This window comes from Ambystoma mexicanum, chromosome 2p, assembly GCF_040938575.1.
Source record: "Ambystoma mexicanum isolate Mex_15411 chromosome 2p, UKY_AmexF1_1, whole genome shotgun sequence".
In the NCBI taxonomy this organism is placed as follows: Eukaryota; Metazoa; Chordata; class Amphibia; order Caudata; family Ambystomatidae; genus Ambystoma; species Ambystoma mexicanum.
In genome coordinates, this window is record NC_090923.1 from 775,214,965 (window position 1) to 775,230,374 (window position 15,410).

The window sequence follows — 15,410 nt, forward strand, 5'->3', positions numbered from 1 at the left end:
TACCCAACTAAAATGCCAGTGTACTCTCTCTAATTCCTCCATGGTAATTTCATATAAGGATATTTCCCTACACTGTTTTGTCATTATCCCCAGCTTACAAAAGCATGTGTACCTACTGTGGCATTCTGCTCCACATAAATAACGTGTGCCTAACACTGCCCTGTCTTTCTCCTCTGCCTGCAGAAAAAGCATGTTGCAAAACATGCTCTCTAACTGATTTGGCATTCTCTTCATCTTACAAATTGCTTTGGGGGTTTCTCACAAATTTCTCTGCTGCCTGCACATTTAATGTTAGGCGCCTCCTCCTCTGCCTACAAAATGCTCATATGCATCACACTGCATTGATGGCTACAAAACAAATGTGTGCCTAATGCTGCTCGGTATTCTCAATTTTTCTACAAAATTCAGGCATTCTCCCCTGTTAACAAAAATTAGCTGAGTTTTTCCCTGCCTTGGTATTCTCATCAATCTACAAAATGCACATGTGGTTCTACTTCTCATTGCTTTCACTTTTGATTTCACCTAGACAATGCATGCGTTCCTAATACTCTCATAGCATTCTCCTCTGTCTACATAATACATGTGTGCTTAACACTTATTTGGTGTTGTTCACCATATTCAAAATGCATGTGCCTTACACTGCCTTCGGTTTCTCCTTAACCAGCATAGGGCTGATTCATGGCAAAGTGTGCAGAAATCCTGCAATGCCCACGCGCCGAGAACATCTGCTCACTCTGCTTATTGATGGAATTGTTCACACAAAGTAACTGTATACACAAGTCGCAGCACGAATGCCCCCGACACACTGCTATGAAAATCAGAAACAGCCACCTTTGCGTGCTCCCTGGGCATGAATACATGCACCCTCAAAACAGTGCATGGGGTGCCCCGCAAGAAAGGCCTGCATCCCGCAGACCCTGCTCGGTGTCCTCTGTAACTGTTACTGTCACCCGACAACATGCTTACAGTTTCTCGTAACTTGTGTAAAACTCCTGCTTGGAAACCCCCGTAAACCATGTATGCACCCTGCTACACTGTGTATGAGCATCCCTAAGTTAGATCAGAACACCAGCTGCGTGCACGCACCCCTAAATACAACACCCAATCTTAAATCTGCATGGTGATTCCTATGAGCAGTGTCTGTGCACCTGCCTACGGGTGGTAGATATTATGAGGGCTCTGCATGGCCATTTCCCTGCCAGGGTGTTGCACGGATGCGTCCCTGAATACGTACTGTTCTGAGGAATAGAGGGCATGCAATGGACTGACTACGGGCTGTCCCACATTTTTGCATGTTCTTCCCCATTTTTGGTTTTCAGCCCCCTGCCCCACCCTCTGCACAAGGCACGCCCACACACTGTGTGGTGTCTCTCTCAGAGCACTCGGACCTTCGCAGGGGCATTCTAGGGTGCCGCAAAATCCATGCAAGTCCAAGGAAAACCCAGCACATTTGATTCCATGAATTGACAAACAGGATTACGCATGTAACAGTTTGGAGCGAAAATTCCCTATTTTCAATGCAAATAATTCAATGAATCTGGCCTATAATGCCTGGCGCTTGTGGATATGAAAGGAAATTCTTGTGTGCCTAATCCTCACTGGAATTCTCCACCACCGACAAAATGCATGTGAGGTTGTCATTGCCTTGGCATTTTCCCCCGCTAACAAAATGCATGTGCGGTTTCCACTACCTTGTTGGTCTGTTCAGCCTACAAAATGCAAATGAGGGTCTTTTTCTCACTGTCTTGGCCATCTGCTTCACCTGCAAAATGCAAGTGTTCCTAAAACTGCCTTGGTTTTTGCCTCCCATCAAAAAATGTACCTGTGCCTAAAACTGCCTTTTGCATTATCCATGCCTACAAAATGCACGTGGTCTAACACTGCCCTAGCAGTATCCTCTGCCTATAAAACGTACATTGCGTTCTGATTGCTTTGCAGTTCCCCAAAATGTATATGTGCATGTCACACTTCTGCCTACAAAATGCATTTGTGATAACACTGGTTTGGCATTTTTCCCATCCTACAAAATGCACGTGTGATTCGCATTTCTTTGGTGTTCTCCCCTTCTACACAATGCATATTGTCATTCTCGTCTTCCTATGAAATACAGGGGTACCTAATACTCTCATGGCATTTTCCTCCTCCACCTACCAAATTCACATGTGACTGTCACTGCTTTGCTCTGCTACTATATGTACAATATACATGTGTACCAAACACTACACTGGCCTTCTCCTCCATCTAGTAAACACATGTATGGTTCCCACTATTGTACATGTTCCTCCATTTACCAAATTTGCATGGGGTGCACACACCTCTCCCCGTACACAATGCATATGTGCCTGGAAATATCTTGTTTTTCTCCTCCACCAACAAATCATAATTGCAGCTCTCAATGTCGCTCTCCAGCTGGATAATATACATGTGCTAACATTGCTTTACTCTCATTTTGTAATAAATGTACAATGTGCTCCAAACCCTCACAGAATTCTACGCTATTTCTTAAATCTATCTAGGCCATGTTAATGATTTAATACTACTGTAACCTACACTATCACTAACTTTAAATTACCCATTAATTACATAGATTTCTTTCCTTAACCTTAAGGGCTTTGAGGTATTGCTCCAGCCTCCCCAAACACCAACCACAGTGTTCAGAGGTTCTACTCAACGGTATATGAACGGGAGGTTGAACTCAGTTGAACCTCAAAACCTGAACGTTGAGAACATCTTGAGAATTTCCATCTCTTTGAATTGGCTGAAATTCAAGATGTTCACGCCACATTACACAAACCATTTTGCTCATTATTATTTGAAATCTTATCCATTCGTGTGGTGGCATCTAGCCAGAAAGCACCTGACAGATTACAAAAAGCGTTTTTATCGGCATACATGTTGGAGGTGTTGATCCACAAAGAACGTGAAGTCATGTTGTATGCGTTATTTAGTGAAACAAATCACGCAGCCTTTTCTTTATTTACCATTTCTCCATTATCTTTTCTTTCAGGAAAAGGGGAACTCTGCTAGTGAATTTAACATGGACGCCCTGGTTGTCACCACATTTGACATGTTCTCAGCAGGGACCGAAACAGTCAGCACAACCTTGCGGTATGGGCTCATGGCCCTCCTGAAAAACCCAGATGTAGAAGGTAGGTCAGACATGATGAAATTCCTCGGCAGGTCAAAGATGTATTGTAGTTTCTATTCTGAACCAGTTTGACCAGTTTACTACAAATTATCGACCATCACCTCTTAACTGAGGACTGTTGTCAGAGACTGGAGAGAGTCATTTGTAGGCTTCTTTAGGGTCTCTAGTGGCCCCATTAATATGTTCTCCCAGTTCGTTCATGGACCATTTTGATAAGAAAACAATGGGCCTCATTCCGAAATTGGAGGTAGTCATGGTGCTATTTGCGCCATGACTGCCTCCAATAACCGGTCCGGCACCGGTATGGTTCAATGGGGACTTACCGGTGTAGTCCGACCTTTGCAGGACCGGTAAGTCCCAATTGAAAAAGCCATTCCCCATTCCCATTTGGGAATGGGGAAGGCGCTAATAACGGTACCGCAAATTGCAGTACCGTTATTAGCTCTGACGTCCCTTAACGGGTCCCGTCCATAACGACTGGTCAGACCAGGAATTAAAGGAGGGACACGCTAAGAGAACTCATAGTAGGGCGGTAAGGCCCAATGTCTAACAAAGAGAATATCTATGATAATATCAACTTTTCTTTTAATGATGCTTGCCACTACAGTCAGACGGTTTTTTGGACAAATATAATACAAGTGGTTCCATTAGCCATTTATTATATCATTTATTAACCTTGGAGGGACTAAAATATGAAACTGACTTGCTGTGATTAACTTTAGGGCCTATAGATATAAATCAGCATGCAGAAGCAGATGCTTAACTAAAATTAACAATTTCAACGACTACCATATTCCTTGAAAAACCACAATACCACCAAACCCAAGTCTAGTGTTTCAAAGTTTAATTATGTTTTGCTGGCTTGGGTTCAGAATTGTGCAGATTCCAATGAAGGTGTGAGAAACATATTTTGACGTAGTATCACTGTATCACTCACTGCAAAGGCTGGGGGACAAGAGCTCCACTAAGAGGAAAGTGTACACAGGGAAGCAAACCACTTTCATCTAAATTCTGAGCAAGCTTTGAATTCCTTTAAATCAAAACGGTAATGGAAACATGTCCACCAGTACAAATTTTAATTTGACTCAATTGATACTTTTTTGTAATATTCCTGACTTGGCGGAATGCAAATATCAAATCTAAAATATAAGTTGCATCTCCACGATTGGCAAGAACACTGTTACACCAGAGATTAATGTATGCATTCCCTGTAACAGTGCATACTACAGCTTTATATGGTTTGGGTTATGCCCCTCTTTTTACATATCCTCTCCTTCTTGAAATCATAGTACATTAGGGAAAATAGTACCTGTACAATTGCTTTATTGTAGACAATTCTGTTTTGTTGGTACAGGTGATGAGATGGGCAAGTGTCCTTGCATTGTCTGCCCTGAATTAATGATGGCCACTAGGACTGTTCTCAGGCTGTAAATCAGGCACATGCAAAAGTAGAGCCGTTGACGCCCAGCCGTCACCTTTTTAGTTTAGCAAAATATGGGACATTTAAGAAAAGTGATGCTCCTCCATGGGATAACAATATTCTATTTTTGCATGCATCTCAAAATCAGGTCCATTGTGTCCACCATAACATCATTTAAGTGTGCTATTTTCTCTATTTTACTATTATTTTATGGGAAATTGTGTTCTCGACACTAATTTATGCAATGGGACTGGCCAGCGTATCTTTTGGTCACCTCTATGCAATTAAAAAAAGGCACTTCCATTGAACATGTTTTTGAGAATGTGCTCCTAATAGTCCATCCCGTATCTCCACAAGCCACACTTTCGACAGTCTGCCTTAACCATAACAAGGGTCACAAATAGTAAAGTTAGTCACTCTTTAACAACTTGCGTCAGCTTGCGTAAACAAAATCCTAAAACTAAAAAAGAAATAAATAAAATGCATGCTTCCATGGCAGAAAAGTGATTTATATACACAAGTGTCAGGAAAGGTTATTGAGAATGTTACCCACCATTCCTTTCACCAAGTGGTGTATGCAGGCTTAATTTTCTTCAGTCCCATCTAAAAGCTCGAGATTTAAAATTGTTACCAATGGTTTTTACTTAGCAGAAACATAGGGCCCGATTCATGGAAATGTGCGCATATATCCTGCAAGGGCAGCACACCGAGAAGGACACTGCATGAGCCTGCGTGCAGAAAGAAAAATGCATGCTGGCGTATTCATGGAATTTAAACCGCAAATTAACAGTAATCACGAGTCACGGCCCAAACGCCCCCGACACGCCTACCCAACGCGCAAAGCATAAACAGAATACATGCCCCCTTCAAACAGTGTGTGGTGTTCCCTGTATGCAGGCCTGCATCTCAGAGACTCTCTGCGGGGTCCCTCATAACTGTATCTGGCACCACGACAACATGCGTATAAAAAATCATAACTCGCTAATTAAAGCTACATGCGAACCCCCATAAACCGTTCATGCACCCCGCTAAACTAGTTTGTACACCCCTAAGTTAGATCGGAAATCCAGTTGTGTACACGCACCTCTACATCCGACATGCAACCCGACCACCGCGCTGCGATTCCTATGCCCAAGTGTACTTACACCTGCCTTTGAGTCGCAGAAAGTTTGAAGGGCTGCGTGGCCATGTCCAGGGCGAGAGGTTGCACGATCGAATTCATGAATACATCTAATACCACGCAATTGTGGGTGTGTGAGGGACTGCATTCAGGCCGTCCCTCGGAACTCCAATTTATTTGCAAGTTCTTCCCCATTTTTGGTGTTCTGCCCCTCCCTCTGGGTGGAGTCTGTGGCAAAGGCCCTCAACAGCTCACAGAAACGTCCCGATCCTGCGAGAACTCCACGCAAGTACAGGAAAAGTACCACACATTCGATTCCATGAATCGACAAATGCGGATTTGCATGCAGTTTGGCGCCCAAGTACCCTATTTTCCATGCAAATAATTCCATGAATCGTGCCCCTAGAGTAGTGTTTGGAGAAATATAGACAGCATTATGAGCATTGTAAGTGCCATACCGACAGTTCTTTAATAGAAGTAGACCTCTAGTAAAATCATGTAGATCTACTGCAGTAACTTCTTAGATCTTTAAGAATGAACTCCAAAGTGATAGTTTAGCAAATTAACAGATGGTAACTGCTGCTATATCCCCTTCTTACATTTCCGCCTCCTGCGCCACTACCCCAATCTGCCACATTTATTTGGCTAGTGGCAACAGGCCTTGCTTTTTTACCTGTCTCTGTCCTCTCCACTCCCATCTAGCAACCCACGGACCGACGGCTATTATCCTATGCAGTTTCTAGTGCCAACCATTTATATTTGTTATTAGTGACCAGATTTCCTGAGAAAAAAGTACTATTAGCACTCTAGACGACTGCCCATGGTGCTAATAGAGTTGATTAAGTGTTTTTGGGGAGATCTATACTAGAAATTAACCTGAGGCCTTGCAGAGTCCCTTGCTTCACTCGGACCGACGAGGACTCAGGCTGTCAGAAATTGACTAGACAAACATGTCCTAGAACCAGATAATTATTGGTACATTGAGGTGCACGATTCATCTAAAAATGTTGACATCTAAAGTCCTATTCCGTCACATAGGTCCAGTACCCCTGTGATTTTTTCACTTTTTCCTTGATTGATTTTACAACGTTTCACTGGTAAGTCCTAACTTAAATACTCTTTACAGATACGAATGTGCTCCCATACGGACCCCAAACCAAGGTGCATAATTATTTCAGGAATTTTGCTTTGCGGGAATTGGGTGGAGAGCCAGAACCTTTCTTACCATTATTTAGGTCTGCTAGTTTGCCATCTGATAAATATTTTGAAGATGGCCACTGTAATGACCGTTTTATCATAAATTAGGACTGGTCTTGCTGTTTCATATAATGGCAAGCAATTTGATAAAGTATTTATGTGTTGGGCGGAAAATTAAGCAAAGGTGTAAACAGAGAGTCATTGAGGCTGCACACGTTTTATCTGTGATTGTTGAGTTACAAAATGTGTTTAATATTATGAATGTGAACGCACTTTCAACTCTGTGCACGGAATCTGCTTTACATGTCTTTGATTTCCTCCTTCTATTACTCTACCTGCTTGGTGTATAGACCTTTTTCACTGCTATTCTATTGATCGTACAAGGTCCACTTATAGTTCTAGCATGTGTTCACTAGTGAACTTTTTTGTTTGTTTGTTTTCTCGACATTGTTTTTAAAGGGCTGCGTATCCAATTTAACATAATGCATCCCAGCGCCAGTTTTGTATGGCATTTAACTAAAATAACAAACAAGTAAGTGTCCTTGGTTAGTTTACACTACTGTCCCCTGCACACCTTATGTACTAACAATATAGTCAGTGAAATCGTGCTATAGTTTGTAGAAATGCTTTGCAATGGCTGTAAGTGCGCAAACTAATCACCTACATCACCCAAATCACCAGATATTATCATATTTATTAACAACTTTACACAAAAATAATATTCACAAAAGTAAAAATAGCACAGTTAAGATTAAAAGAGCTCAATGTGTTTCGGGAAACACAATCCCTTCGTCAGGAGCGAAATATTCATACAGTTCATGCACCTGTATCAATCTTCAAGCTTCAACTATCATCTACAAAGTAAACTACATGTTCGAGTAAGTTTAGGGTCTCTAATAGTGAAATAATACCATTAAATTCAGTATATGTAAATCTATCACCATATTATTCGTCACAAGGTGTTCCTCTGATTAACAGTGCAATCCATTTAGACTGTTCTCCCACATCGAGAAAAGAAAGGAGCTGGTTGTGTCATGCTTTAATTCTAGGACAAATATTACATTGGAAATCCATGATTCTCCTACAATCTATATATCGGATTTGGATCAAAAAACATTCCATGGAAAAGATGGGGAGGCATACCTCTATTGTTCACTCTCTGCACACTCGTGAAGTGTATTGGCTGTTCTAGTCAGAACTCCACAACATGTATCTATTGTTTGAAAAAATAAGGGCTATTTCAAAGTACAACCTATGATTCCACACGAAGAAGCGGTAGCATTGCGCTAAACAAGGCACCATCTCACCTCATTAAGTGAGATGGTGTGCGAGGGTCAAAGATGTTAAGGAAAGGCAATTTCGAACATGTGTCTGCAAAGTAAAACTATATACCTATTGTCATTGTCTGTGCACCCAGTAAGGATATCTCAAAATATGAATTGAGATAGGAAATGCCTGTCCCATGCAAAAGTAAAAAGAGTGCTGCCGTTCATTTGAGAGCCAAACCGCTCTCTAAGGAAAATGGCTGCATTAAGAATGTCGTTCCGCGTGCCCACAAGGGCGTAATAGAAAAAGTATGTCATAGCTCAATTTGGCTATAATCCAAATTAAAGGAACGGATATCTGAGAAAATCCACGAGTGTAATGTGTTGCTTGTTATACTCACCGAGGGCCCTTTTTGTTGATGAGCAGGATGTATTATTCAGTACCATTTACATATGCGAATGTAACATCATGTTGTAAAACGTTCCCAATACTTCCTTCATTGCATAACATCATGAGTAGAGAAGGTCTTACTCGTGTCATGTCCCTATTATATTCATATTGGTGATATTGCAGAGATGGTATTCCAGTAGTTACATATCAAACAAACAATAATATGTACGATCATTTTGACCATTCACATGTACATTGTACCTAATATATTTCTTTACATTTTACTAAGATACCTTTTACTGTTGCACTGGGTTATTTGTAAACAATCAGTGACTTTCATAAATTATCTGAGGTACTAAGTTACCAAATGTATCCCCAGTATTCAGAAAACTGTGTATAACTCCACAATGTTATACACATTGATTAATAATATTACATTGGGGAGAATGTACATGTGATCTGTTAAAATGATTGTGGACATTATTGTACAATTGATATGTAACCACTGAAATACCACCTCTGCAATAGCACCAAATTTGTGTTAGACAAATTGTGTACTACTCCACAATGTTAAACACATTGATTAACAAAATTACCCACGTCTGGCCATACCCTTTCCCACCCGGGGTGACTAAAGCAAAACAAAAGAGGTGATGACTGGAAGGTTTCAAATCACTGTTAACATCTAGCATTGCTCTGGGCAACCCTCAAGCCCATTGTTCTTCGCCTGCCAAGCCATTACAAAAGTGGAATGACCAAATACAAATCAGGCATTGCTCTCAGCCCAAAAGGGGCGGTCCAGCTCAAACCGCTTGGTCGCATCCCTTCTGCACGAGACAACAAGCATCCCCAAACATGTTTTGGCCTTGGTGGGCCTCATCAGTGAGGAGTAGCTTGGGTCTCCAGGCCCAGCAGGCATGGGACACACGTCTGGGCATACCCGTCCCAGTCGGGGTGACTAAAGCAAAACAAAGAGGTGATGGCTGGAAGGTTTAAAATAAATCTGAACCTCTGGCATTGCTAATGTCGACACTCCAGACCATCGTTTTTCACCTGCCAAGCCATTACAAAAGGGGAAAGACCATATGCAAATCATGCTTGGTTTTAGTTTGTCTCCCTATGTGACAGAGGGAATGCCCAGGCGTGGGTCGCTGGTGCGCTGCGCCATAAGGAATCAAGCTGCACCTCACTGAGGAGGCCCAACAAAGCTGAAACATGTCTGGGGTTGCTTGTGTTTCTGTGCAGAGGGGACCTGGCATGGCAGTTCGAGCAGGGCAGTTGGTCAAAACCCTTTTGCAATGGCACAGACGGGCTAAAAATCAGTGGTGTGAAAGGTTGCCCAGAGCAAAGGCAGTCGTTCAGATTAATTCAAAACTTTCCACCCATCCCTTTTTGGGTATTAGTTTTGCTCAGAGATGCATGTATTGGAAGTTCGACTCCTGCACACATTGCGATCTACAAGGTCTAAAGGGGACACTGTGTTAAGTGGGGCAGCAGTTAGGGAAAAGGGAGAGCAGGTAACAAAAAAAAACAAAAAACTGCCCAACCTGTTAGGTCGCTCTCAGAAAGGCAGGAGGGGATGGGTAAGTGTCAGTTATTGCATGTGTAGTCCATTCCAGGGACGGCCCTAACATACCGAGCTTCAACTGGACTGCACATACATACATCTGGCTAACACAGTACAGGAAACTGATCTACATATATATTCAGTGGATGTGGGAAGACATGACCAGCTTCACTCGGTGTGCTCCTGTTGATGAGCCGCATAATGCTATGCCCCCATTAAATGCCATTTGGTATGCCAATGTGAATCCCTTCTCTTATAATATCTATATGCTCATGGGCTTTGCAATGGGAACATGACGAGTTAAGCTGGTCATGACTTCCCACATCCGCCATTGCCATGGATTTCAGCTGTGTCCACTGTACATGCTATCCCAATATGTATCTTTTGGAACGACTATGTAGCCGTGGACCGAAAGACATGTATGGTGGGTCCAAAAGAAGCATATTGGGGAAACAGGTACAGTGACACGGCCACATGCTGCCATGGACAGTGGCCTGGTGGTGTTTTAAAATAGACAGTGTGCCAGGCCAAAGGCACATATGCCCTCGCTAGTGGGCTCAAAAGACATGTATAGTGTCACCCCCAGCATTCCAGGTTCTGGCCAATATGCATTAGAACTTCACCCCCTGGAGAGGGCTGGGCCCTCATTAGGGTGCATGAAGACTGCCGCTGTGTTAGGGGGGCACCGTCCAGCATCAGAGGATAGAGGTCAAGGGTAGGGGTTGCACCCCAGGCCATCCTGGGCTCTGTCTGGGATGCCTTTAGACTTTTTATTCAGATAGAGGCAGGGTCCCTGATAGGGAATGAAATACACACTGCTGTGTAGATGGGAGGTGGCCCCACTTGGCAGATAGGCAGCCAACAGCTGGGGCAGCACTCCATGTCATCCGGGACTCTTGCCAAGAGCCTTAGATCTTTGCCCTCAGGAGGGCTTTCTCTGGGTTACAGAGATTTCCACCAACCATGGAAGGCTGCCACTCAAACACGGGTAAGCACACGTGGCCATCTGAAACCATGGACTGAATACTTTAGAGCTTAGCCCTCGGGAGAGGACGAGGGACCACTGCTGGGTTTAGAGGGGGAGGCGGCTTCCATTTCCATGAAGGATGGCACCCAAGGATTGGTGAGAGAGCACTCAGGCTCTGCTCTGCAGACCCAGAAGGCCCCAAACTGCCTTAGGGAGTCCTGACCAACCCTGCGACTGCCTTCCTCATGCCTCCTGGGCATCCAGCTGCAGAACGTAATGGATTAGAATTCTGCATGGCACTTAGGGCCAGTTGGTGAAGGCCATGTACTTTGGGCTGCCAACACACACAGAGTCCTGGACCGACTTGCCGAGCTGGGTAGCTCTCCTCTTGAACTCTGGCTGCAGCGCATGTCCTCTCTGAGCCACAGCCTCCAGACTTGGTTACCCTCACCCTGTCCATTGAGCCCCACCTGCACTGGGGTCCTCTGGCCACCTCAGGGGAAGGCTTGCTGCCTGTCTCTTCACCACTTATCCGCCCCACAGGAAGACACTTTCTATCAATTGTTAAACTGTCACAGAGTGGCGGATTACAGAGCCCAGCTGGAGACAACAGTTGGAGGCAGCCTGTCTGTCCGTGACTCGGGCCATCTGGTCCAACAGCCAGTCGGGTCTATACAAAGAACCAGATGGCGAGGGCTGGCCCACCCTGACCACACGTTTGTTTCTTGCTGTGACCCAGGTCCAGGCTTTAAAGCTGCCACCCATGGTACAGGGCTTAAGCAACCGTCCACACCAAAGGCCGACCCTCTCTTCCATGCCTCCCCAGGCTGGGTGTGCGACTCTGCCTCCAGCTGGGGGATGTCATCTGTTCTCCTAGGCTGACCGGATATGGAGAAAGGCATTCCCTGCTCACCCGCAATGCACCCAAAGAGGGTAAGAGGTTCCTGTTCATCCCAGGGTATGGCAGGAAGGATGGAGACCATTGTGTTCCATAGTGGCAGTGATTTTGACAAATGCTTGGCTCAGAGGATAACTTTTGTAAGGTAACTCCACAACAACCAGACATAGGAAAAGCAACCTGCTAGGTAAAAAGGCCGAGTGCACCCTTTTTCGAGAAGAACAAGAGCTTTATTTTGTATACAAAAAGGAAATGGTGACATGGTATTATGGGTCCACTGCCGCAGAGCTCTCCCTCATCATCAAAGTGAAGTTAATATTATAAACGTAAAAATCATCATTCATGAAGCATTCAATATACAGTATTCATCCCCCACCATCATTGGCTACCACCTATTTACATGCTAATAGTCACATATAGGCCCTTCTCCAATTGGTTGTGTCGTCTTCTCTTCCATCTTCTCCACACATGGGTAACAGTATCTTCACCTCGAAGCGCTGCAAGGTAATTGGTTAAACTATAAATGGAACAGCCCTATCTTTACTTCTAACCATGTAATGTGCACCTGGTCATCAACATGATCTTGGCAGATAACTTTGAGGTCAGCCTGGTCCTGCCAAACAAAGCAACTCTTTTCTCATCCCAGACACGCAGGCACCCCCTTCATGACTCCCTGCTGCAATTTTATAAACATTGGCACCCTTTTCTCTCCCTGGTACAAATCACAGACTGTGTTGTGCTCTCCTGCCCCCAGTATCAGTTACCCGTCCCAAGAGATATGCCTGATATCCATCCAATTCAATAAGGATTTAAGAGTATGATTCCTGTGCATCTGGTAGTTCAAATGGAATGACCATTATTCTGGAGGGCACTCAGTTCATGTTTTGGCAGCTCGAGACCGACCTTTTTCCTGGGTCCCATGAGTGTTCACTTTGTATTGAGCCTTAACCCTTCTCCCATTTAGCTGCTTGCATTCCTACCTAATTGTTCAAAGGTCTAGCTTGATACATTCATATGTGGGTGTATGTGCATGTTCCTTACCGCGCTTGGAAATTGGAATGTGATAATCAATCAAGAGATGAGCCCTCATTGTTCTGTGTCTCCAACACAGCCTGCGAGGATTCTGGCCTACTCTTAAATGCAGCATTAGTTTATGTTATAAATGTTGTGCACATACAAGGTATTGTACATGACACTATTGCAAAACAAATGGTTAGTTTTCCTCTGTATATAATTCAAGCATACATGTGTCTCCCACCAGTTGCTTCCACCCATAAGGTTCCCCACTCCCCTCACACCACTCTCTATGCATTCTCCATGTGTTAATATATTTTGCGCAATCTAAATAGTTTAGATGGGGCAGTGATTTGTAGATGCATACCAACACCTTCTATGGATCGCAGCAAGGTAGCTGCTCTGCTACCTATGAAAATGGGACCTAGAATCAGGACATCTGTGAATGATTTAGCACCAGGTTCGCCATGAACATGCAGCACACTACAGGCAAGTGAGTTGGCTCCTGTCTGTCCACATTGCACTCCGGAGGTAGTTTGGCACTTGTTAGGGAGAATTCTCCAGCATGGCTAATTTCCCTTACCTTTTCAGTCCCTCAGCAGCTTTGCTGGATTTCTAGGGTTTAATGTTTTACCTGGTAAGAGTGTGAGCCTTTTTTCCCACTCTTACATGTGTTTTGCTATGTGTTGTACATTTTGTGCTCATGGACTATGGAGTCTGCCCACTCCATAGGCATCATCTTTTTACTTTGTGTTACACAGCACCCTCAGTGCAGTGACACAGGGTTGTCTTTTCAGACGTTCCACTTTAAACTACATTTTCTGGGACTGACTACTGTCTCCCAGAACATGTAAAGTTACCATTGAATTTACTAGTCTTTTTAAATTTGCCGACCGGTGCACACTATCTTCCAATAGAGTACTGGAGGGGTTAATAGTTATCCCCTTTTGTCTGTTTCTCATGGAACATTATTGTGTTCCGCTTTCTCTAAGATTTGGCTGGTGGCAGTGGTATCTACCATTTTTATTCTACCGTGGACTATGAAAATAGCCTCAGTACCGTTAGAGGCTATGGTGGTAGCCTCAAACAAACCGGTAATCCACGCTTATTTTTACTTGGTTCCGGTCAAGTTCCTTTGCCATATCATTTTATAAAGGTCTTTCTAGTGTTTTACTCTGCGCGCCAAACCAGGATTGATTCCTTTTTTCGCCGTCCTTTGGCGTGCTGCTGCACAGAAGCTCTCCTTAGGCACCTGAGTGTCTGAGTGGGCAGGATATGAGGGAGGGGTTTGAGGCCCCATGCACAGGGTCTCCTTGGAGACCCAAGTCACTCTCTTGTTTTATTGGCTAGGTGGCTGTCCTGCAAGGACAGCCACCCTGCTGTGTGATTGACAGCCAGGCTGTTTGAAAGGGGGTTTTGGTGCAAAACTGGAAGGCAGAGTCGCCACTGGAATGGGAGAACCAATGAGGATCTGAAGGATAGACGACTGCTGCAACTACTAGACACCTGGTGAAGCCCTGCCGTAGGTCCGAATTGCCTGAAACTTCGACGACAGAGGAGATCCGCAAGGAATCTTCTCCCCTTGAGCTTGGTGGGAACAACCAGCTCACCGAATGCCAGACACCGGTCCACATCCTGGTCGAATTTGCTGTGCATCGCTGCAGTAGATCAGATAGCCAGTGGTAAAAGAACCAGTTTGGTTTTTAAGGAGTGCACCTTTTATTCAACGTTTTGCTCCGCTGCTGGCTTTTTTCCTGGGCAGTGCAGGACCTTCCAGCCATCCTCCTTCTTGTCACCATGACTGAAGCTTCAGGAACCGCAATCCTGAAGGAACTGCCAGGAACAACTGCCTCAGCTACAGCATTCTACTTCTTTTAAGGTACTGTGAAAATCCGGTTGTTCTTTGCGTCCGACCGCGGTGAAAGTGCTTGAAATCTTTCACCTCTCCGAAGGCTTGTCCTTCTCTTCTCCTTTAAATAACTTTTCCTCCAACCAACTTTATTTTGAACTCTTGGCAAAGACTTATTCGCAAACTACTTTAAACTTCTGTGATCCTCTGCAAAGACTCTGAACCATTAACATTGGCCCAGTCGTATTGACTTGAATCCTAGTTGTAGTAGCCTTTTCTAGATTGCCCTGCCTATAACTTGTTGGTGGGTTTGAATAACCTTGTCTTTTTTTTTTCTGGAGTGCCATTTTGCTCACACTTCTTTTTGAGCTTAACTTGTCCAGAATGGATTGGGGTTATTGTAGCATATTAAGGTTGTGATTTTCTGCTGCTTTATAATAGTGAACTGTTTTATAACTGATGGTGTAAATAAATGTATATTATTTTACTCAGAAACCTTGAATCAGTGTTTATTTGAACTATAGTAATTGCTGTCCTTTGTATAACTTCCTGTACTGATCACTTTACTCATGAA

The 15,410-nt window shown here is 43.9% G+C and overlaps 1 protein-coding gene across 2 annotated transcripts in view; it reads left to right on the forward strand.

The window, feature by feature from the left end:
• The window catches only part of LOC138566779 (cytochrome P450 2F3-like), a 622,774-nt gene that overhangs the window by 416,076 nt on the left and 191,288 nt on the right, over window positions 1-15,410 (forward strand). For both annotated transcript variants that reach the window (XM_069644431.1, XM_069644430.1), the window contains one exon: window positions 3,008-3,149. In XM_069644431.1, coding sequence (XP_069500532.1) covers window positions 3,008-3,149 — 142 coding nt within the window. The remainder of the gene's footprint in view (window positions 1-3,007; window positions 3,150-15,410) is intronic.